Source organism: Emydura macquarii, unplaced genomic scaffold (genome assembly GCF_026122565.2).
Source record: "Emydura macquarii macquarii isolate MOO-44397 ecotype Brisbane River unplaced genomic scaffold, CSIRO-AGI_Emac_v2 contig_1253, whole genome shotgun sequence".
Lineage (NCBI taxonomy): Eukaryota > Metazoa > Chordata > Testudines > Chelidae > Emydura > Emydura macquarii.
The window spans coordinates 99,784,035-99,806,241 of NW_027131390.1; the positions used below are offsets into that span (position 1 = coordinate 99,784,035).

The 22,207-nt window shown below is 36.0% G+C and overlaps 1 protein-coding gene across 4 annotated transcripts in view; it reads left to right on the top strand.

The window, feature by feature from the left end:
- ZNF148 (zinc finger protein 148) overlaps positions 1-14,563 on the top strand; it is a 47,361-nt gene extending 32,798 nt beyond the window's left edge. For all 4 annotated transcript variants that reach the window (XM_067549604.1, XM_067549602.1, XM_067549601.1 and 1 more), the window contains 2 exons: positions 4,467-4,585; positions 4,868-14,563. In XM_067549604.1, the coding sequence (XP_067405705.1) occupies positions 4,467-4,585; positions 4,868-6,463 (1,715 nt within the window). In that variant the 3' untranslated portion in view covers positions 6,464-14,563. The remainder of the gene's footprint in view (positions 1-4,466; positions 4,586-4,867) is intronic.
- The last annotated feature ends 7,644 nt before the right edge of the window (positions 14,564-22,207 follow it).

Genomic DNA, 22,207 nt, shown 5'->3' on the forward strand with positions numbered 1-22,207 from the left:
CTTTACATTTTGAGTACAAAAAAATTTTAAAAATTAAAAAATAAAACAATCTAGGGACTAACAAGATATCTGCCAAACATAATTGCTCAGTCATTCTGCATTTATGTTGCTTGCATTTTCTACTCTCTTGTTTAAATTTTGTCTGTTTAGATTTCAAGCTCTTCCAAGGAGTTTGCTTGCATAACTGTTAAGCGTCATGTTCACTACACTTTGGAGCCGCACTTTATAAATACATTTTGGAATTAATATTAACAGACTTCCAGTACAGACAAAGAACATGTCCAAAACATCTGAGATTTTTCCTTTATACAACTTAGATCAATAACCTGCATAATACATCATACATTCCATTTTAATTATTCCTTTCCTTCTATATGCAGTCTTTTCCCATTCATTAACCCAGTTCAGGTAAATATGTCCTCAGTTTTTTTCCATTGTTTAACAGAAGAAGACTGTGTTTTAATGCTTTCATCCATTTGCATAATTTGTCCTGGTTCAGAAGTTGGATAGAATTTTACAAAAACCATCTAACTTCAGGTTTCAGTTATCTAAAATGGCTTACAATTGGCATCAGATCATCTAATCCTTTTCTAACATACTCATCCTTACAGAGATTTAAACCAGAGTTAACTGTGGTATTAACTTCACAGACTCACCTTCACAAGGCATTTCTTAATCTTATCTGCAAGAACATTATGCAACTCTACTAGATAATCTCATCTTCCTACATGGAGCAGCTCATTTGGGGACAGTTTTCCCAAATCAAGTTTCCCATGCTTTTCAGTCAAGATCTAGACAAAGATAATGTTTTGGTTTGAAGGAGTACCTCATGTATACTCGCAAAGCCCCCAAATTATCTCTTGTGATCCGACCCATTTACACTCTTCAGATAACTGGGAGAATAACCTACCAGCATATTTCACCTATCCCACCCCACCAAGGGCCTACCTAGTTAGAGTAAACCAGTGTATACGCCTTATGACAGTCCATCCATGGAGCCCCTGGGGCGTGCTTAGCAGCGGGAGCATGTGTAAATAGAGTACTATGTGCTCCAGCCTTTGTGGGCTGGCAAAATGTCTTCTACTGGTCTGTTAAAGCTAAAATAAGCTTGAGCTGTCTCTAGTGCTGTTCTTGTTTGGGCTGGGGAGATCCAAAATGTGGGATGCAAAGCCACCTTTGCCACAACCCCAGAGTTAGGTTTAAAAGGGAGATTTAAATGACAGTAGGGAGGGCATTTGGCAGACAAGAAGCACGAAGTTGTTCCTAAAGTAGGGACAATGTGAAAGAAGCACAAAATTGGGAAGGTAGAAAATAGGAAAAGGAAGCAGCAAGGAGAGAGGATTGAAAGCAGGAAAGGGAATGATGGGAGTGATATGGAGTATAAAATAGAGCAGAAATAGAGGTGGGACAAGATTTTTAAGGCTTTGAAGGTAAATGTGAAGTTATTGAACTTGATTCAGGTAGAGGGTTAGGAAAAAATAAAATACTGTGGTAATAGTGGATAAACACATAGATAAATATAATATGAATGTACTGATCTGATTAGAGTGAAAGTGGGAAAAGAGAGAGAGATAATATTAATAGTGGCTAAACTGAATAGACTGGATTTGGAGATGTATGAAGCTAGAAGACCAGAGAGGAGAAATGTATGATATTTAATACAAGAGATGACCATGTTATGGGCAAGTGGGGGTAGTCAAGAGAAAGCAGATTTTGGTGGTGGTATTAAAAAGGAAAACGTAACAAAAGTTAGCCGGAGACTAGATTTGGAAGGAGGAAGAGAAAACTCAAACATGATACTGAGATTGTGAGTCTGGGGTGAGGGAGACGGAAGGAACAGCAGACAGGGCTCATGATGGAAGATAAATTCAGTTTTTGAGAGAATAAATTTGAGATGACAGCAAGCCATCCACGAGGAGGTTTCTGAGAAGCAACTGGAGATGCAAGACTCAGTAGCTGGAGTTGGAAGCTGTCTGCATAAAGGTGAGAGATGAAACTATGATAGCTGATGGGGTCACCAAGAGAGACAATATATAGGATCTAAAAAGGTCTTTTCTTTTCTAGTTTCTGTGAATCAGATTTCCATTATTCTACTGTAGGTGTGTCTAATTATATAATTAAAGAACAATACTCAGATAATTAAAATGTAAGCTTCGAGAGTAGGCTACTTATAGTAGATGCATAATCTGTTCACTACATGGATATTAGAAGGAAAAATACATAGAAAGAATACAGTGTTTGTTATTTTGCACCATCCATTTGGAATTCTAAGTAATAATGAAGTAAAACTGCTGTAGTGTAAAATGTTAGTGTCTTACATGAGGATTTAGCCATGCTACCCTCATTTATATTAGTACTGGATGTGGTTAAATTCCTCTATATTGAGTGGAAAATACATCTCTGAATATCAGTAAATTCATAACTTGGTAATAATGAGCAAATAACATAGTATCACATAACCTCAGATGGATACCGTGGAACAATCTAAACTTTACTTCTAGAACAAAGGAAGGATGTCAGTATTGTCTGCAATAAAAAACATTGCGTAGTTTTCCAGGATCAAAAACATGTTGGCAGATGCTGTTAGCACAAGGGTTCTCAAACTGGGGGTCGCCACCTTAATATAGGGGGGCTGTGAACTGTTAGCCCCCATGTGTGCTAGGGCTCTGGCTGTCAGAAATGCGTGGGGCTGACAGCCTAAGCCCTTCAGAGCTGGGTGGCCAAAGAGCCGTTGGCCAGGTGCCCAACTCTGGAAGCAGCACCACACCCAACAGCAGTACAGAAGTAAGGGTGGCAAGACATGGGGGGTCCTCACTTTTTTTGGGGGGTGGTGCGGAAGGTGTTGTCACAGCCTGACATATTCTCAAAGGGGGTCTCAGCAAGAGAAGTTTGAGAACACCTATGTTACCAGAATCCCTGTTTTCTATCTCATATAAATTAAAAGATTGTTCTTTTTTCTAAATATTTATTATGCAGTCAGTGACATCAACAAGAAATACATTTGATATTGGAGAGCAAAAAGATAACTGTGTTCCAAATGCAGAGGCTTAGATATGGTTATTGAGAAATAATAGGATTGTTATATTATTTGTGTCTAGATACTATAATTCCTACTTCCTGAAGAGATTTACGTCTATATAGTATCCATTATATAGTATCCTATTGACCAAGATGATACTGGTTTAATTTATTTTTTTAAATTAATTTTGCCTAAGTCTTTTTTCCTGGACAAATACTGGGAAGTAATACTTGTTTCCACTTAAGAAACTAGATTATATGGGAATATGCATAATTAATTAATTTTTAAAGACTAATGTGCCATAGCTTTGCAGTATTTTAAAGTTATTAAAAAGACAAAATTTCTGCCTTTAATCTACAGTCCTGAAGCCTTGATATTAAATCTGTAATTCAAGAGATGTCCTGCTCTTCAGAGTGAATGCCATTGAATAACAGTGAGTTCCTGTAAAAGAGAGAGACTCTGCAAGACAGATAAATTATGTTTTTAGGCTTCATCAGATAAACATAGACGATGAAGATATCAAAGGACAAAAGTTAAAACAAAGAAAGATAATCTGAGTTACCTATAATGTGAATGGATCTTTGTAAATTCTGTTTATTTTTAATTAAGAACAAGCTAGGTGAGAGATGAGGAATAGGTAGCACAAGAATGGAAGCAGCATTCAAAATATGTTGCCTGAACAAATGAACATTATGACAAAGGGAAAGACTTCCATTTGCCAGAATGAATTTAACTACAGAGATTTGCTGTTTTCAATGTAATTAAAAATAAGGTCAAGTGAACATATCTTTTACTTATTATTGGAACTCTTCTGGAAATCAAACCAAAATGCTAAGATTATTCAGGGCCATTATTTCAGCCTTTCATACAGATATGGAGAAAAAGAAGGGGGGAGAACCATAAATAACACAAATATTTTTAACTTTTTAAACCCCTGACGTTTTGAAAACTTAAATTTCTCTTTTAGAAAATGGACTCAAATGGTGCAAGAAGTGTGAGAGAATTTAGATCTCGTCATGAATACAGCCATCTTGTTATCCTAAATATGTATTTTTGGCAATAATTTGCTTAGAAATATATTTTTCTATCCTCTGTAATCTTTGGTCACACTTTGCCAGATTACAGTACATATCTGCACCTAGGGTGCAAAGCTGGGAATGGAAACTGTTTATTTAAATTTTTCCCTTTTTTAATTAGACTTCCTTGGTATAATATTTCCTTTTTGTTTTCCTTCATGGTATTCTCGACGTATTAGTGAGTATTAGGGTAAATGGAGTCTTATATGAATGATCCACAGATTGCTTTTTCAACAGGAGCAGAATAAATCCTCTTCTCCATTATTTCCAATAGAGGCTACTAATATTTGCCAAAGTTATCATGTGGAATAACTTGGCTTTTCTGTTTTTATTTTGTTTAAACTATATTTTTATATAATGACTATTCTTAGGTGAAAAACCATTTCGTTGTGATGAATGTGGTATGAGGTTCATACAGAAGTATCATATGGAAAGGCACAAGAGAACTCATAGTGGAGAGAAGCCTTACCAGTGTGAATATTGTTTGCAGGTAAGGGGGATCATTGAAATTATTCACATAATTTTAAAAACTAAAATAACAAACCTGATTCTAAAGTAATACACATAAGAATGTCTCTCAGTTTTGAAGTCTGACAAACAAACAAATTGATGTAGAAAAAATTATACTAATGCAAACTGAATGTATGTTGTAGAACAGCCTTCAGTTGAAGTGGCTGAACTATATGTGAATTAATGAGTAAATTACTTAGAATCAAAGACTGCTTTTCTTGTTAATATAGTTTTCTCTAACTTAAAAAAAAATATTCTACAGTACTTTTCCAGGACTGACCGTGTGCTGAAACATAAACGTATGTGCCATGAGAGCCGTGACAAGAAACCTAATAGAAGTGCCACCAAAGTTGGCCTTTTGACATCTGAGGAAGATCCTAGCTTCTCTACACCGATGAAAGATATCTCCTTGCCAAAAAAGAAAAGGCAGAAAACAGAGAAAGTCAAGTGTGTGGACAAGGAAATTGCAGATAAAACAGATCAGAAGAAGGACAAAAATGACTTCTTGCCTTTGTATTCTGCCAGTGCTAAAGTAAAAGATGAGTATATGGTGGCAGAATATTCTGTTGAGATGCCACATTCTTCTGTCAGTGGGTCACACTTAGAAGATGCAAATTCTGGAGAAATACACCCACCTAAACTGGTTCTTAAAAAAGTTAATAGTAAGAGAAGTCTCAAACAGCCACTTGAGCAAAGTCAGACCATTTCACCTTTATCTACATATGAAGAGAACAAGGTTTCAAAGTATGCCTTTGATCTTGTGGATAAACAAGGTTTACTGGACACTGAGGGTAATGCTGACATTGACCAAGTTGATACTTTACAGGAAGGACCCAGCAAACCTGTACACAGCAGCACTAATTATGATGATGCAATGCAGTTTTTAAAGAAAAAGAGGTATCTGCAAGCAGCTAGTAATAATAGTAGAGAATATGCCCTGAATGTGGGTACTATAGCATCTCAACCTTCAGTAACACAGGCAGCTGTAGCAAGTGTCATTGATGAAAGTACCACAGCATCCATATTAGATTCACAGGCACTGAATGTGGAAATTAAAAGTAACCATGACAAAAATGTCATTCCAGATGAGGTACTTCAAACCCTACTAGATCATTATTCCCACAAGGCTAATGGACAACATGAAATATCTTTCAGTGTAGCGGATACTGAGGTGACCTCCAGTATATCAATTAATTCTTCTGAAGTATCTGAGGTCACCCAGTCTGAAACAGTTGGAACAAGCTCCCAGGCTTCCTCATCGGATAAAGCCAGTATGTTACAAGAATATTCAAAGTTTCTACAACAAGCATTGGACAGAACTAGCCAAAATGATGCCTATTTGAACAACCCAAGCCTTAATTTTGTGACTGATAACCAGACTCTAACAAGCCAGCCAGCATTCTCTTCCATAGACAAACAGGTCTATGCATCCATACCTGTCAATAGCTTTCGATCGGGAATGAACTCACCATTGAGAACAACTCCAGACAAGTCTCATTTTGGGCTAATGGTTGCTGATTCCCAGCACTCTTTTCCCTTTTCAGGTGATGAGGCAAATCATTCTTCCTCTTCCTCTACACAGGACTTCTTGGATCAAGTGACTTCTCAGAAGAAAGCAGAGGCACAGCCTGTCCATCAAGCTTATCAAATGAGCTCTTTTGAGCAGCCCTACCGAGCTCAATATCATGGAGCAAGAGCTGGAATATCATCTCAGTTTAGCACTGCCAACGGACAGGTGAACCTGCGAGGACCAGGGACAAGTGCTGAATTCCCAGAATTTCCCTTGGTGAATGTAAATGATAATAGAGCTGGGATGACTTCTTCACCTGATGCCACAACAGGCCAGACTTTTGGCTAAAAAAGTCTTTGTAAATAATATTGGCACTTTAGAACAGATCTGTCAAGAGTGGGGTTGCTCTGTATAAGATGGAGTGCTGTACAGCTTTTAAGAGCGTTGAGTTATAACTAAAGTAAGCTGATATAGCAAGATCAGTAACTTCATTTTTTGGTCACTCACCAGTCATTAAACTGCCTTACATGTTGTCTCCCCTATAAAAGGCAGTTTAATTACTCACTTGTTTGAGACCAGAAACTTGCTATTTTACATACACTTAAATTTAAAACAAAACAAAAAACCCAAGGTAAGGTTTCCTCCCATAATAGTTTCCTATTTGGTTTCATTGTACGTTGTTGGGAGAACAGTAATTGTCTGAGATTATTCATGTTGTCATTTTCTAAGCTTGTCAGTGTAGTCATTGCTCTTCAGCAGGGAATCTAAATATACTAAACAGACAGAATAAACTAAAAGTTTAAATGTCGAGATTATGGCTAAACAACATTGGTGTGTTCTATAGAAAACACTTTCTTCCATCTCTTAAAATGAAGTATGTGCCGTATGCTCTTTATTTTTGCTTTGCATTACACTGAGCTGTGTTTTGGAAGAAGGAAGTAATAATACATTCTGATAGACTAACTCCATTATTTAAAAGTCTAATTAATTTAAAATACTTTAAAAACTTTTTTAGCAAAATACATGTCTGCTAATGCATTTACTTCAGTCCTGAAGTGTTGCATATTTCTTTGTACAGCTGAACCTAGACATAACTTTTTTATGATTTTTTCACATGCAGATATCAAGATTTTGAAGTTTTAGTTAAAATACTCTGTAGATTACATTCCCAGTTACATAAATCTTACACAAATTGTGTATTCTGAGATTTTAAAGCTTAATTGTACTTTACCCTGCATATTCACAGTGATTAACAAAGAGCACTTCGATTCTATTTGATATTTTTTGATTTTTCAAAAAATAAAAACTTTTAGATTTTTAGGTTTGATATGGCTGCATCATTATCATCTCATACAATACTGATCATTATTTTTTAATATAAAATGAGATTGGAATTTCTTAGCTTCTGTAAAAACTGGTTTAATTCTCTCTGTCTAGAACTTTGACAATTCAGGTAATTAAACACACTAAAGCATCCCAGTACGCTGAAGAAGTGGGCCTTCTAAATGCATATCTTTTTAGTGATTTGTTAATGAACAATGTTCATTACAATTTTACCAACCAAAAATGTTGACTAATGCTAGTGAACAGAATTTCTTTTTCAGTATAGATGAGTGATCAGAAGCTTTTGTTGCATTTCACAATATAAATAAACTACAAACTTTATCCCTGTACCATGAATATGTTTTTTTAATAGTACTTTGGCTTGAAGTATACACTATGGTACGATAAATAGTTCTGTGTGCATTTTTAAGGTGGTGAGGTTGGAGTAACATAAATGTGTGGTGTAGTTTAACTTAACAATTTTAAAATTTTCAACTTTGTTAATTCTTTTGCACCTTTCCTAGAGGGACACTGTCAGGTAGTTTAAGGCAGCTTAAACCTAATAAGTAGGTTGATTAACCATTAGGTGAAGATACTGATAAGAATGCACACATCCTTTTGCTGCACTGACCCTGGCTGACATCTCTCAAATGAAACCATCAACTCGGAGAGGAGGTTGAGCCCCATCATGCTGAAGAACACCTCTCCTGCCAGCAGACTTGTGGAATGGGAGAGCATAACTTACCCATTCCCAAAATAGTAACCACGTTTTATTGTTTTAATGTGACCCTGGTCCCAGTCCCTTTCTTTCCTCTGTGGCGTCATTGTAGCTGCAGTAACTTCCTTGGGCCCATGTTAGGAAGAAAGTTCATCTGGAACCCATAGACTGCATCTAAGTGGCCAGGGACATCATTTACAGGAACTTCCTGCATAAGTCATTTGTATACAGTGATGGCCTTAACTATCCTTAGAATTCATTGGCCCAACATGCAACTGTTTTATGATGCTGCAAGGTATTATGTACTCTATCACTTATAGTAACTGATCATAGGATTTGGCCCTGAGTTAAGTAGAAAAATAAACATCATGGGAGAAAAGCGAAGTCATTGTAGAATATTAATGACATATAAGGAAACATCTTTAAAAGAATGTTTTAACCTGATTGTGGGCCCGCCCCCCTTTTTTTTTTAGTCTCCTGTCTTACTTGCATAGACATACACACCTGTATGGCACCTAACTCACATCAAGAAACAGCCTATCATGAAGCCAGATACCTCCTTTCCATTAAATATTATTTCCATCACATCCTAGCTTTCACTGCCCTTATAATGCTACATTGGCACCTTTGGTTTAATGTCCATCATTGCAAAAATATGTCCATTTATTTACCCTTGTTTTAAAAAAAAATCCCTTGAGGCTAGATTGTCACAGCACTTAGTTGGCCACACATGGGAATAAGAGGGAGTAAACCTACTCGGTCTTTACTAGATGGATGACTCTTGCTGTGTTGGAGAGGACAGAAGATAATCTGATATTCTGGTGTGAGAAAATGGGTGGAGGGAATCCTGGTTCCACTCTCTCTGCTCACTAACCAGAATAGCTAGCTTGGTGCATAGAAGTGAGTAAGCTATTTCACACAAAGGGTAAAATAACTTGCTTCTTCCTAAAACAAAGTCGGGTTATGGGAGGAATTGTTCTCTGAGGCATAATTCGTTCTCTGGTATGCTCCTGGTGCATTTTAGCTGTACTCTGCACCTTAGGGCAGATTGTAAAATCCCCAATCCAGCCCAGGGTGATTATTCTGTAGATCTATTTTATATAGGTAGTTAGAGGCAGCTCTAGAAGTTAATCCATTGATACTTGGGCCTTTTCTACCTGGAGAAATTTACCGCCTGAATTTTTCCAATGTGATTATGCTGATATAGTTATACCAGTACAGTTCTGCCAGTAAATTTCCCTGTCTAGATAAGACCATACTTTTTAACAAGTTCATCATTTAAAAAAATACTTTCCCCTTCTACATGTTTTATTGTTTTACTCCTAACACACACACATGCTTCCCTCCTATTAATCTGGTGGATGTTTATTCTCATCTGTTCCCCCTATATATTTGAAGGAGCTAAAAATGAAAATGACTTTTTCTTTGCTACATGGTTCATGTACCAACATTATTAAGTCAGCAGACTTTTGGGAATAGCATATACATCCCAGCGAGCCAACAGTAGACGCTCCTTTATTATTTTATCAGTTGTGAAAGGTGCGTGCGTGCGTGCGTGTAAGATGGAATCTTTTACAGCTGTTTTTTTCTGTCACAGAGTAAGGATAAATTAAAAATATATATTTAGAAAATTGAGGGCATTTACTACCAGACTATAATAATTTTAAATAGATCATATTTTGGGCCTAAATTACTTGACAGTGTCCCTTTTGGCATTAGTCCTTTGTTATGTTTTACCATGATTATAAGTACTAATGAAGGAATTGGTTGCAATGGTATATTAGTAAGCATCTACATTTTCTTGTACTGGTTTGCGAGTGAGTTAACTGTAAATTACAAGGTTTGGAGAGGAGCTTAGCATTGTGTACTACTATACACTGGGCTTATAAACAATAATATGATGAATTTAAATCAGGCTTTAAAATGGATTTTTTTTTTTTGTGGTCATATGTGTCTCCTAGTGTTGCCTATAGGAAAATTAGGATGCAAGAAGGAACTATAACCCCTAAAATACTCATGATTGCTTAACATTTTTATTACTTTTTATATTTATATTATAGGTTGTCAATGTTTTGGAGAAAGGGAGCAGTTCAGTGATAAAGTGGAAATACAATAAAATTTTCTAATTCACAGATTTCTAATCCAAGCACCCCCTAATTCTTACACATACAATCTGCTTTCTCCCCACCTCTTTGCAAAGTATTAATAGCAAAGTACTGTAGTGAGGTCTCACATTAGTAAGACTGTGTTACTACAGAACATTTATTAATATACTCTGAAATAGTATAATAAAAACTAACTACACTTGTCACAATAAATGAACGAAGTACATTTTGTGATGTGATATCCTTGCCTTTGCATGCATGCTTGCTACTTCTCAAAATTCAGTCATTTGTAATGGGTTTCCAAGTCATTACTGCTCATTAATGGAGTTCTCCTGTGGCTTTTTGAGTTTCTTCAAAAATGTTTCTCCTCTGAAAAATCTGGATATATACAGTATATTTCATGCTTGTTCAGAATATTTTTAAGTTTGCATCATGTGTAGCAAAAATTTAAAAATGAATCATAATATTGGATTAATCTACTCTAAATTTTTCAGCATTGGATTACTTTGTGTATGTAAATTTGTGAACTGAATTTTCTTGTTAGAATATTTTTAAATTAACTTCATTACAAATAGCAGGGAAATTCCTAATATTCCTGGAAATACATTTGGAAACTTTAGCAGGCAGAAATATGCTTGTGCTGTGGATACTTTAGTTGGTACTAATGCACATGTGGACTTTCAAATATGTGGTTAGTATTGAGGCAAAATAATAATTTTATGCTTTATTAGTGTTAAAAGTTCTACTAAATGGAAGCCTTTTGATTTTGAAAGTTTATTTGTTTTATGGTGGTGCATGTTTATGTTAAGCATGTATCACATTTAACTAAAATTCACTTTTCAAAGAACATGTACTAAGAAAGTATTATTGTTAATGAAAAATATCTTTAAGTTTAAATTTTAACTTTTGTTCAGTTTTAAATTGTTTTAAGTCAGGGAAATAAATTTTATAGTTGCTTTTGCTATACTCTGCATATAAAATCCTTATGTTTCCTTTTAAAAACTATATCTTTTGGTAGGATACACAAATTGAGGCAAGGAAACATTTCTAAGAGTTGTTTCTTGCTTTCCTTAATCCAATGGATGGAAAGGTAAAATTGTGTAAACATTATTTTATTTTTTTATGCAATATCATGCTGTAAATATGATTTATCAAATAAGGATGTACCTATGATTGAATCTTTGATTCTGCACAGTTAGAGTTTATATATAAATATAAATGTGTCTTGACAATCAAGGACTTATGTCAGTCTTCCTTTATGATGTTTATTATTGTTATGCATTCCATTTGTTTGAATTGAGTAACGATGTTGAAATCTGTATTGTCTGTAAAATATGTAATGTTTTTATAGCTTGTTTAAAAAAAACACAAAAAATGCTGTAAATATATACAGACTGATCACAGTACTGCTTTATGTTAGAAGGCATATGATGTTGTACTGTATGTAAGCAATAATACATGACAGTGCTAACTTTACAAGTAGCATAAGGATAGTTCCAAAAATAGTTTTGAAGTCAATAGCCTTGTTTGAGTTAATCAGTATTCTTAATCATTTTTTATAAATAAATTAAACTGTCCTCCTGTTGTAGTGTATAACGTTGTTTACACAGCACAATTTCAGTCACAGAGGAGACAGTCTTTAGATTTATGACTTCATCTGTACACGCTTTCAGTAAGAAATGAATGGCTTTACTGCACTTCTGCAAGATGAGGAAGACTGCAAAAGTTTAGTAGCTGTGTCTCTAAAGGAAGAGAGACACTTTTCTGCTTCTGTGTTGATTCCTGACAATTCTTGTACTTTAATTCAGAGTCCTTAAGTCCTGATACTGACCTGATGTGACTTGGGGTTCCAATATAAAGGAATAGTTCTCTTCAAAATTCATATGCAGTGAAACAATGAATTCAAAAGTTGTATGTTCATTTTACATGCTTATTTTTTAACTATGAGCTATTCTTAACCGATGAGATGGGTTTATTCAATTACTAATGTGTCAAACTTACTACAGTTTGAACTGAGTAGGTATTGGACTGTAGAGTGCGGCATAGCTATTTGAATAGGGTCATCACTGTTTTAGAAAAAACAAATTTATAAATGTAAATGACCTACATTTTATAAGAGAAATGTTTTTAAATGCTAGTCAGTTATATAATATGTGCTTTGAAGGATTTGCTAGTCCACTTATGTCACTTTTAGTACACTGGTATCTTTTATATGTAATGTATGCTTTTTATTATTGTAGCAAAAAGTTTCAGTAGAAGGAATTTTGCAACAGTATGGAGGGAAATTTTCATTGTCAGAAATGAATTATACTGGATTTTGTCTGTGTAATCTTGTCTTTATTTTAATGCTGTCTGGAAGGGAACTCCGTATCCAAATAAAGCAGGTGACCTCCTTTTATTTCAAGGGCATACTATGTAGTGCTGAATTGAGTCTGGAAATATGATGATTTTGAAAAATAAGAAAGTAGTACAAACTTTAATGTCCAGGACAAATTAAATGTGTGATAAAAACCTGATTATACATACATATATATATATATATATATATATATATATATATACACACACACACACATATATATATATATAGTGGAACACTGTTACAGTGCATTTTCTGATATAGTGTTATTTTCCTGAAGTCCATATGCCTTCTTTGTATTTCAACTAATAAAAAAGACCAACAACTCTATAGTTAAGTCTTTGGCAGGATAATAGGTTTATTTCAATGGTTATACAGTATTCTTTTAACCTACATCATTAGTTCCGTCCATTTTACTGTCTGTGTAAAAATTAAAAAATCAAAACTCAAATTCCATCAGTAAAAAATATGTATATAAGTAATAGATGGTTTTGTATAAACCTGAGAAGTATGAATTTGTATATTCCTTATGTTTCTGATAGAAATTAGGAGGTGAGTCTTCGTTCCTGTGAGACAGGAATTTCATGACAAAGAGACGTGTGTGTGTGAGAGAGAGAGTGTGAATGTGAGACACGGTGGAATGGCAAACAAAAGTATAAAAGGGTTATTTCATTTCAGAGCAGTCTCTTAGCATTTGAATTTTAATAATCCATTCAGAAAGCTGACAAATATTTCGCAGGGAAGTTATTTAACCTGAATCGTTACGTTCTTAGTATTAGATCTTGTTCCCATTCAAGTTAATGGGAGCTTTGTTGTTTACTTGAATGGGAATTAAAAAACGAAATGTGCATTGTGTTACCCTAAAACCATCAAAAGCATAAAACTATTTGGTTAGCAGGCTTGGTCAAATGAATTTTTTGATTAATTTTGATTAGTTTTAAAATATTGTTCTTCTGCCTTTATTTCTCTCCTAAAAATAATTTTAAAAATATTTTGGAAGTTGCTATTCCTATTCATTTGACTGTGATTGTAAATTAAATCTTGCTTGACAAAATATGGCATGAACGATTGGATGGTTGTGCCTGTATAATACAGTGGAAGATGGCTTTTATGCATAGTCATAGTGAATGGTATTGTATTCCTAGAATTGATTTATTCATTAAGTGGCTTAATGAGTTTCATTGCTTCTGACATTACTGTTTTCTTATGGTTAACTTAGCCATTTTGGGTTTTTAATACCCTTTTATGTATTGTGATACTAAAGGAAGTTATTTTATTTGCTTTCATTTTTAATTAATCTATTAGTTTGGTAACTTATATTTGCAAATGATGCATTTTAAATGTGGTCACTGGCTGTTTGAAAAATAAAAATATAGAATACTGTTTTAAGAATTAAACTGCTTAGCGGTATTTTTCATGTTAGCTGATTTAAGGCAAAGTTTGGTCTCTTAAAATGACAGAGAAAGGCATGTAGAAATATATCAAGTATGCCAGAAAAAGTGTGGATAATTTTAACGAATAAGTGAAATATTTTATTATGGGGTACAGCAACTTTTCCTAGGGCTTATTTCATGTTTTTTCCTCATGTAGATGTGGAACATCATTACCATACCTGATACTAATTTTAATTCAGAAATTTTGAGTTGATTGCATTACTGTAGAATAGGATCACAAAAGATAAGTGAGAATGATTCTTATGTACCACTTTAGCAATGTAAAAAGGCCTTATTGTAAGTGAGAATCAGACCTTAGTATGTTTAACTGTACAGGTCAGAAATGTGAACTTTAATATTAAATTTTGAATATATTGGATACAAATGCACAATGTATGTAATATATAATTTCATAGAGCAAATTCTTCCTGCATTGAAGCAAAATCCATAAAAAGAATTGCAAATCATAGCATTCTGCATTTATAAGGAAGAACAAATCTTGTGATCAAAAATAAAAACAAGCTCTTAGTGTTAATCTCTAGTCACATATTTTCTAGTGGAATTATTTTACTGAAATGTTTTTAGTATTGATGATTTTGATGTATGATATAAGACCATATCTAGTAACAAAATCATTTGAGAAATGTGTAGATCTGCTGATTGGAGTTTTGTTTGACTTTGCATAAGAAGTAGAGTTGGTAGCTACATCACAGTATATGTAAAGGTGACACACAAAATCATGTAAACTCTAAGTTAAAGCTAGTATGACTCTCCTTATTCCACTCCTTTTTAGACTATGTACTGCTATGCACATTACTTTCAGTCAGTGTACCATAAAATGATTGTACAAGCAATGATAAACTTGCATCCCATAAATATGGGTTGAGTACACTATACATATAGATATAGTGCATCACTTCTATTATGGTATTACTGAAATATACATCTATAATATTGTATAAAAAATAATATATAAAGAACCACCACACAAGATATGTAAACATAATTGCAGTAATAATTTAAAATATGTGTAAACAAATCTTAGATTGTGGGCATACTTCGAAATATGACTGGGAAAATTGCACCTCCTTACTCAGCAGCTCTCTTCTCTGTATTCTGTTATAATTGCTTACTTTAGTGATATTTATTTAGCTATTTTTAATTATTTATTGGAAACAAGACAACATTTAAATCTGAAATTAGTATGCTTTAAATGTAATATTGACAAGTAGTGAAGTAGATCTGTGATCTTGAAAATAGGGACACTTGTCAATAATTTGATGTAATATATATATATATTTATCTACCCAAATTTTTTTTTAAAAGTAGTAATTGTTGCAAACCAAGTTGAAATACAGATATCCCCTAATTCTTCACTAAGCCAATATTACTGCAAAGAGAATAACACATTAAGCTATTTTTAAGATTTGATACGGTTATCATACAGAGAAGTGTAATCATCTTTCTGTTAATTTAACTTTCTTAACAGACTGACCTGTTAGAATTGATGCTTCATGTGTTTAGAGCGATACAATCCCTGTCCCTTTCACATGGAATTTTTCTTTTAGTTCATGTGATGAACTATTCTGTAGGTCCACTCCAGTGATCTACTCATGTAAGTGGAAGCAGGTTATAAACAGAGTCTGGAAAAGACTTATATTGATCTCATCTGTCTCTCCCACAAGCCAAAGGAAGATTGTTTCCTACAGTAACTGGTGTCCTGTTTTGTCTAATCTACTTCTCAAGATATGGAGTTAAACAAGTGCAAGTCTTTCATTGGGAACCAGCCATTTTTTGAGAAGGACTGAAAATGGAGCAGGTATGTGTTTTCCTTTCAGAAGCTGGTGAAGCCAGCAACATTGGAAGGGTCTTTCAGGTAAGTGTCTTCCTCCTGCTTGCCTCCTTTCTACTTCCACTGCAGGGCTCTCCTTCAAGTTCATATGCTCCATCAGAGCATCCAACCCGTGCTTTAAATTACTAAACCTGTCAGATGTATATGTATGAAACCCACTTCTATAGATCAGTGGCAGGAATTAAACATGATGGTTTGTTCAGACTGATAAATCCAGTCTTGAAAATTCTACTCGCCCACTTGCCTGGTTTGAGCACAGTTTTTTTTGACAGGCAAGTAAAAATACTACTTTATAATCATTGTGGTAAAGGCCAGGCCAGTATAGGTTTTGTCCCTCGGCTAGTAAATTTTCATGATAGTTTTGCAAGGGTGTTAATCCTCTTCAATTCCTTTAGCAGCTTTACTCTGTACATCAGAATTCTTCCATTCATGACTACTGGCATAGCGGCTTTCCTTGACTAACAAAGGAACATACCTGCCAGCTAAGAAATCAAAAAGGGGACAGATGAAAGACCTGAAAATTTGATAGCCATCAAATCAACTCCCCCTCTCTCCTATGATAGTAAATTTATACTTACTATTTTAATACCTACCTCTCATCTAGCATTTTTCATCAGTGATCTCAAACAGCTTTACAAAGGAGGTCAGTATCACATTATTCCATTTTATGGATGGGGAAATCACACAGGGAGGGACATGACTTGCCGAAGGTCACCCAACAGGCTGAGCTGTGAATAGAACTCAGGTCTCCCAAGTTGCACAGGCCCTTGGGTGGCTGGGAATGCTTTTGGGGTCGTTAATTAAACTGCCCAAACCTTCATGAACAAAAAAATCCACAACCCTATTTTATATATTCTGCAGCTGTACAGCAGAATCACTGGCTTCTGGAACTGGATCAACTCATTTTCTGAGTTGCTTGTTTGGGGAGGGGAAGTTTGAAAGACAAGTCTAGGTAGGGAGTTGTGTGCTAAAGCCACAGGGCCTCTTTGTCATGAGTTTATCCACTTCTCACTCTTCGTATTTCCCACCTTCTGCTGTGCACCTCTGTGACATGTGGCTATGCACTGGTTTTAGGGGATTACTTGATATTTAGGCCAATTTTTCTACTTGGGCAAACTTACCTTATACTGTGTCAGGGCCAATGATATTCAGGTACTCCTGTTGCCCAGAAAGCCCCATTTCCTCATTCTTCCCTTCCTTCCACCCTTCCAAAAAAAAAACAAAAAAACACACACACACAAACACACACACAGAGAGAGAGAGAGGTCTAGCAGGCTGGGCAGGTCAGGGATACTTGTTATTACAGAGATGGGAAAGTTGTCCAAGTTTTTGTCATTATTGAGTGGTTGGTGGTTTTAAAAGGACTTCGGGAGGCAGGAAGAATTATGACAACAGGGAGAGGGGTTGGGCCCTTCATTTACCCTGTCAAAGCTGGGGCAAGGAGGAAGGAAACTTGAGAGAGTGATGACAGAGTGCTCTGGAAGCCCTGGGCCTTGAGCTAACCCTGAGCATACTCTGAGCTAACCCTGTGTTCTTTCCCTACAGTGGTGTTTAGAGCAGACAGGCTCTTTCAGCCTCTGTCAAAGGTGGGTATGGTGTCACTTTCTCTGGTACAAGAAAAGGCAGGTTAAAGTTTAGATTGCTGAAGCTGTGATTGCTTCATGCTTGAGGGTGGTTGTTGCTTTTCAAATAAAGGGCTAAGGATAGTGTGGAGCAAGCAGAGTGGTTTTCCCCTGTTAGAGCCTTTTGAAACAATTGGATGTCTTTTTTTTTTTTTTTTTTAAATCATCTTGTTCATCTGTGTATCTAATCTCCACCCCTACAACCAAGTGGTACCTGGCCTGTCACTGTTGTTATCTGCATGCCTGGAAACCATGCATGAATGAGAGCAGCTCTGTGGAATATTTTAGTAACATAATTGATGGTAGCTAATAACTGGCATTTTTTAAAACATCATTGATGCTTACGCTGCCTTTCACTACAGGAAGGGATTTTTTCCCTTATCAGTACTAATTTTCTGACACTAGTTTCTTTTTCATAATTTAGCAGTGCAACCTGGAATAGAGGTGACTACACACACACACGGCAGCCTGTTAATGTCTTATATGCAAGTGTTGGATGGTTGGGGTAATATGGTATTTGTAAGTTCACACTCTACTCTGCTGAAGGACTTAATTCCTTCTCAAGATCGTTGACTAATAATTTCTCTTTCCTACATTTTCTTTGCAACCTCTCCCACCCCAAATCTGCCTGTCACAGGTGTAGCCATGGCTGGACTGTTGCCCACCCAGCTAGCACCCAGGCTCACCCAAGTATGAGCTTGTGTGAATACAGAAGCTGATGTTCTTGTGGTTATGGATCAGGAACTCCTGTCTGAAGAGTGGGTGGTTCTTGGCCTGTCTGCAGAACGCCCTGGCTCACAGGGAGCAGAGTGAAACAGCTTAGTCAATCCCACTACTGCCTCCATCCAGCACCCCAAACTTCTTCCAGCCTTGGATTACTTTGTTAAGAGCCAGGCCCCGCACGCATGCTGACTAGCACCCCTTCCCCCAGCTTAACCCATACCTGCCTGTGGGTCTGCAGGGATCACTCTTCTCCACTGGCCAGCCCAGCACCCAGGATCCCTGCACTCAAATCCCTTCTCTGTACCATCTACACCTCTCCCCTATAATCATGTCCCCTGGCATTCAAATATAATACGCAATCATCCACAGTAATATGCAGCATAAATGACTTACTGTAACACCAGACCTTTCGTCATTGCCCATGCACCATACATTGGGATCCACCCAAATTTCCACTCCTAGCTACTGACGTACGTAGGTGTCAGCAGCCATGCACTTTCTAAAAAAGACTGATTCTTCCCTCTGTCGTATGCACTCAGCTCAGCGGAAGCTTCGTAGGTGTATTGCAAGGCAACTTTTGGCCCTGTGTTCTTAATCCCAGCATCACCAAACCACAGTTGTTCCTTTCTTTCTGGCTCAAATAGCATTTTCCCAGCTGGAGTTCATTTTGTTGGCTAGTGCTTCTGTGCATCTGTGGTTCTGGCAGCATGAATGTATCTGGTACCTTAGACTATCTTCTATGCCAGTACAGCTCTCTTACTGGCAAGTAAACGTGTATTCATAACTAGCCACAAGTTACATTTCTGTCTGCTGACTCAGTTCATTACACCAATATTATATTGTAGGCAGATGCCTTCTTTCTGAAGAGATAGTATTCCTTGGGATGCATAACCTTTTAGGCTGTTATTTGAGAGAGGTAAGCTGGCATAGGTACAGAAGAACAAACTGTGCCACTGATCACATTAGCTTTCACAGTTGCTATATATGATTTTTTTCCCATGGTCAGATCTGATTATTAGTTCCACTTCACAAAGGCAGAAATACAGGGACTTTGTTGTTGTTAAATCAAAAGCACCAGGCTTGTCCAAATTAAAACTAAGACACTCTGTGACCTTTGCGGAGTAGTTTATTAAATGCTTCTTTGGCCCCACCAAGCAATGTATCTTGCTGTAGTGTGAATAGCAACTGCTAAAGAAAACATTTTTGTACCAAAAACATTTTTTCCTTCGCATCTTTCTCATCTATCAGAACATTCTCATTCTTGGACAGTTTTTCTCTACAAGTCTATCTAGTTGAAGTATGGACTAGAAGCCCTGTGAGTATTTTATTGATAATATAAGGCATTTTGAACACAGTGTAATGGGTAGGAACAGAGTGGAGAATATCAACAAACGTCTAAAGGGTGACTTTTTTATTTCATCTTAATCCTATATTTGCCAGTTACTGAACGCATCTTTATTGCAGGCCTGTCTTAGTTGTTAAGAGATCAAAACAGCCCAAGAAAGTGAAAATTATCACTGGCCCTTCTTTTTTTCCCAGAAGCATCAGTTTCAGACAAGAATGTTCTTTCCTTCAGGGTTTATTTATTGATTCATTCTTTTTTTTTAAAAAAAAGACAAATGCAAGTATCTGTTTAAATGAGTAATCCCATTAAACATACAACTAGAATGTCCTAGGCTGCTGCTACTTAAAATGTTAGGAAGGACTATTGCCAGCATGGATCTATTTGATATCAGATTTGAAAAAATCCTCAACAGATCTAGCATTGACATATAGAGTCACTCTGCTGCTTGAAATATCTTTTGTGGTTTCTTAAAAAAAGTTATTTATGACAGCACTTGGATGTTCACTGAGGAGCACTGTACAAACACTTTGAGAGAAGTTTTAAAATATATGCAAAATGTACTTCAAAACCAAAAGATTTTAAATTATAACTTTGAATAAATTCAAACAGAAAAATGCAGGTTCTTCTTCCATTTTACTCTCTGAACTGTGTTCTGCTCAATATAGGTTTTTATACAACTCCTATCACCATAGTACCTGAGCAACTTCCAGTAACGCGTTAAGAGATGTGACCAACATCTGTCAAATGCAGTTCATTCTCTCTCTCATCCTGTCTCCAGGATGAGAATTGTGAGTGTAGCGGAGTGTTTCCTTTTGAGATTGTTTTTTAAAATATGCACATTGTTGGGTGTGTTAGAGTAGACCAGTCAAACGAATGTGCTTTGCATGTGGTGCAGAAGGTGATGAAGATTGTGAGAGTCTTTATTAATCTGAATGTCAGTAAGAATCTTTTTCACATTTTTCTCCACTTAAATAGTGCTTCCACTTTCTGTTTAAGCAAATGATAATCACTCGAGTCAGTAGCCATTTTAAATATGGCTCAGTTCCCTCTTGCTGATTGACCAGACTGCTACTGTCTTCCCCACCTCAGGAATCTGCTTCCTGCTGTCTGATCTGCTACACTTACTGGCTCCCAGAATTTGTCCCCAGTCTGTTTGCTTGCTATCATTGTACAGTATATAATATTTTTATCACCTCATCCACTCTGCCCATTAATCCATCTCCACATTCCAACCGTCTGAGCAGTTTCAAATGGCTGGCATGGTATAATTTTATGGAGAAAGGAGATATTTCTATTTTAAAGTCTAAGATGAACAATTTTCAGTCCTGCTACAATTAGCGTCCAGCATCTTACAACCCTGAATAGGAGTTTTATATAATTGGAAAGGGGAGATTCCTGGCTTTCCATCAGGACCCTGAAAGTACTCAAGATATCAGACTTTAAGTTCATGTTGTTCTTGTGTATGACAATGATATTTTAGGTCATTTTTAGAAATGTTTTAAATGTATTTATTGTATTTTTCCCTCTCCCAACTGAATTAAGGAATTTAGCTTTACAGGTGGAAGAGAGAGAATTTATTTATACCGCACCACATTATTACATATTTCCTATATGTAATTTTAGAGTGTGTTCTGTAGCATATTGCTTACCATTTCTAATTTTCACTATTTGTTCCTTCAAAAAATATTTGAATACATTTGGGAATGATTTATTGAGTAGATTTACAAAAATAACGGCGGTATATCAGTCTGTACCCTTTTACTAAAGGGCTAAGCATTGCTAAAGGTGATGAAATTTAACCATCATCAGAAACACGTGGTTTCATTTAAATGTTAGGGTGGGATTTTCAGAAATACTCATTATTGATCTAACTCTGCTCCCAGTGAAGAAAATTCTCATTGACTTCAGTGGGAGCACATTTAGGCAATTGTTGAATGCTTTTGAAAACCTATTCTTAACATCTTGCTCCAAGTACAATTGTGCACACAAACCTCCCTGCCCTCCACACAGCGTCCAAAGGCAAACCAGTAAAATCACTGGTCTTGATTCTCTAGCTTACATCAATTTTACACACCAAGTTAAATGGCGTTAATACTGATTCACACTGGTGTAAATTACAAGAGACTCTGGCCCCATATGTTTTCTTCTAGTTGTAATGAACACTTAGGTTTTAGAAGAAAGGCTGGTGGAAGGGTGGGCAGGTGAAAGGAGAGATTTTCAGAGATCTACATCCCCAAGAGGTGGGTTTTTAAAAGATGACAACATTTCTCATACACAGATATTTATAGTTCTAGACATCAGGTCTGAGGTAGGCTTCCCCAACCGTCAGGAGGCAGCTTTCTACTCTCCATATTTGAGTTTGTGCTCCACCTAATTTCACCATTCTGATCCAGTTCATTTCCTGCCTCTGAGAGAACAATTTTAAGGCTTGTCAACATGGGGAAGTTATTTCAGAATAAGGTAGGGTGTGACTTTAAAATGCTATAGCTATTCCAGAATATTTTCCCATGTGGACACTTCTATTCTCAACCAAAGTAGCCAACTCATTATTCAGTGAAGAAATCTTCCCTTCCTCCTTCAAACACTCAATAGTCCAATAATGAAGAAACCCA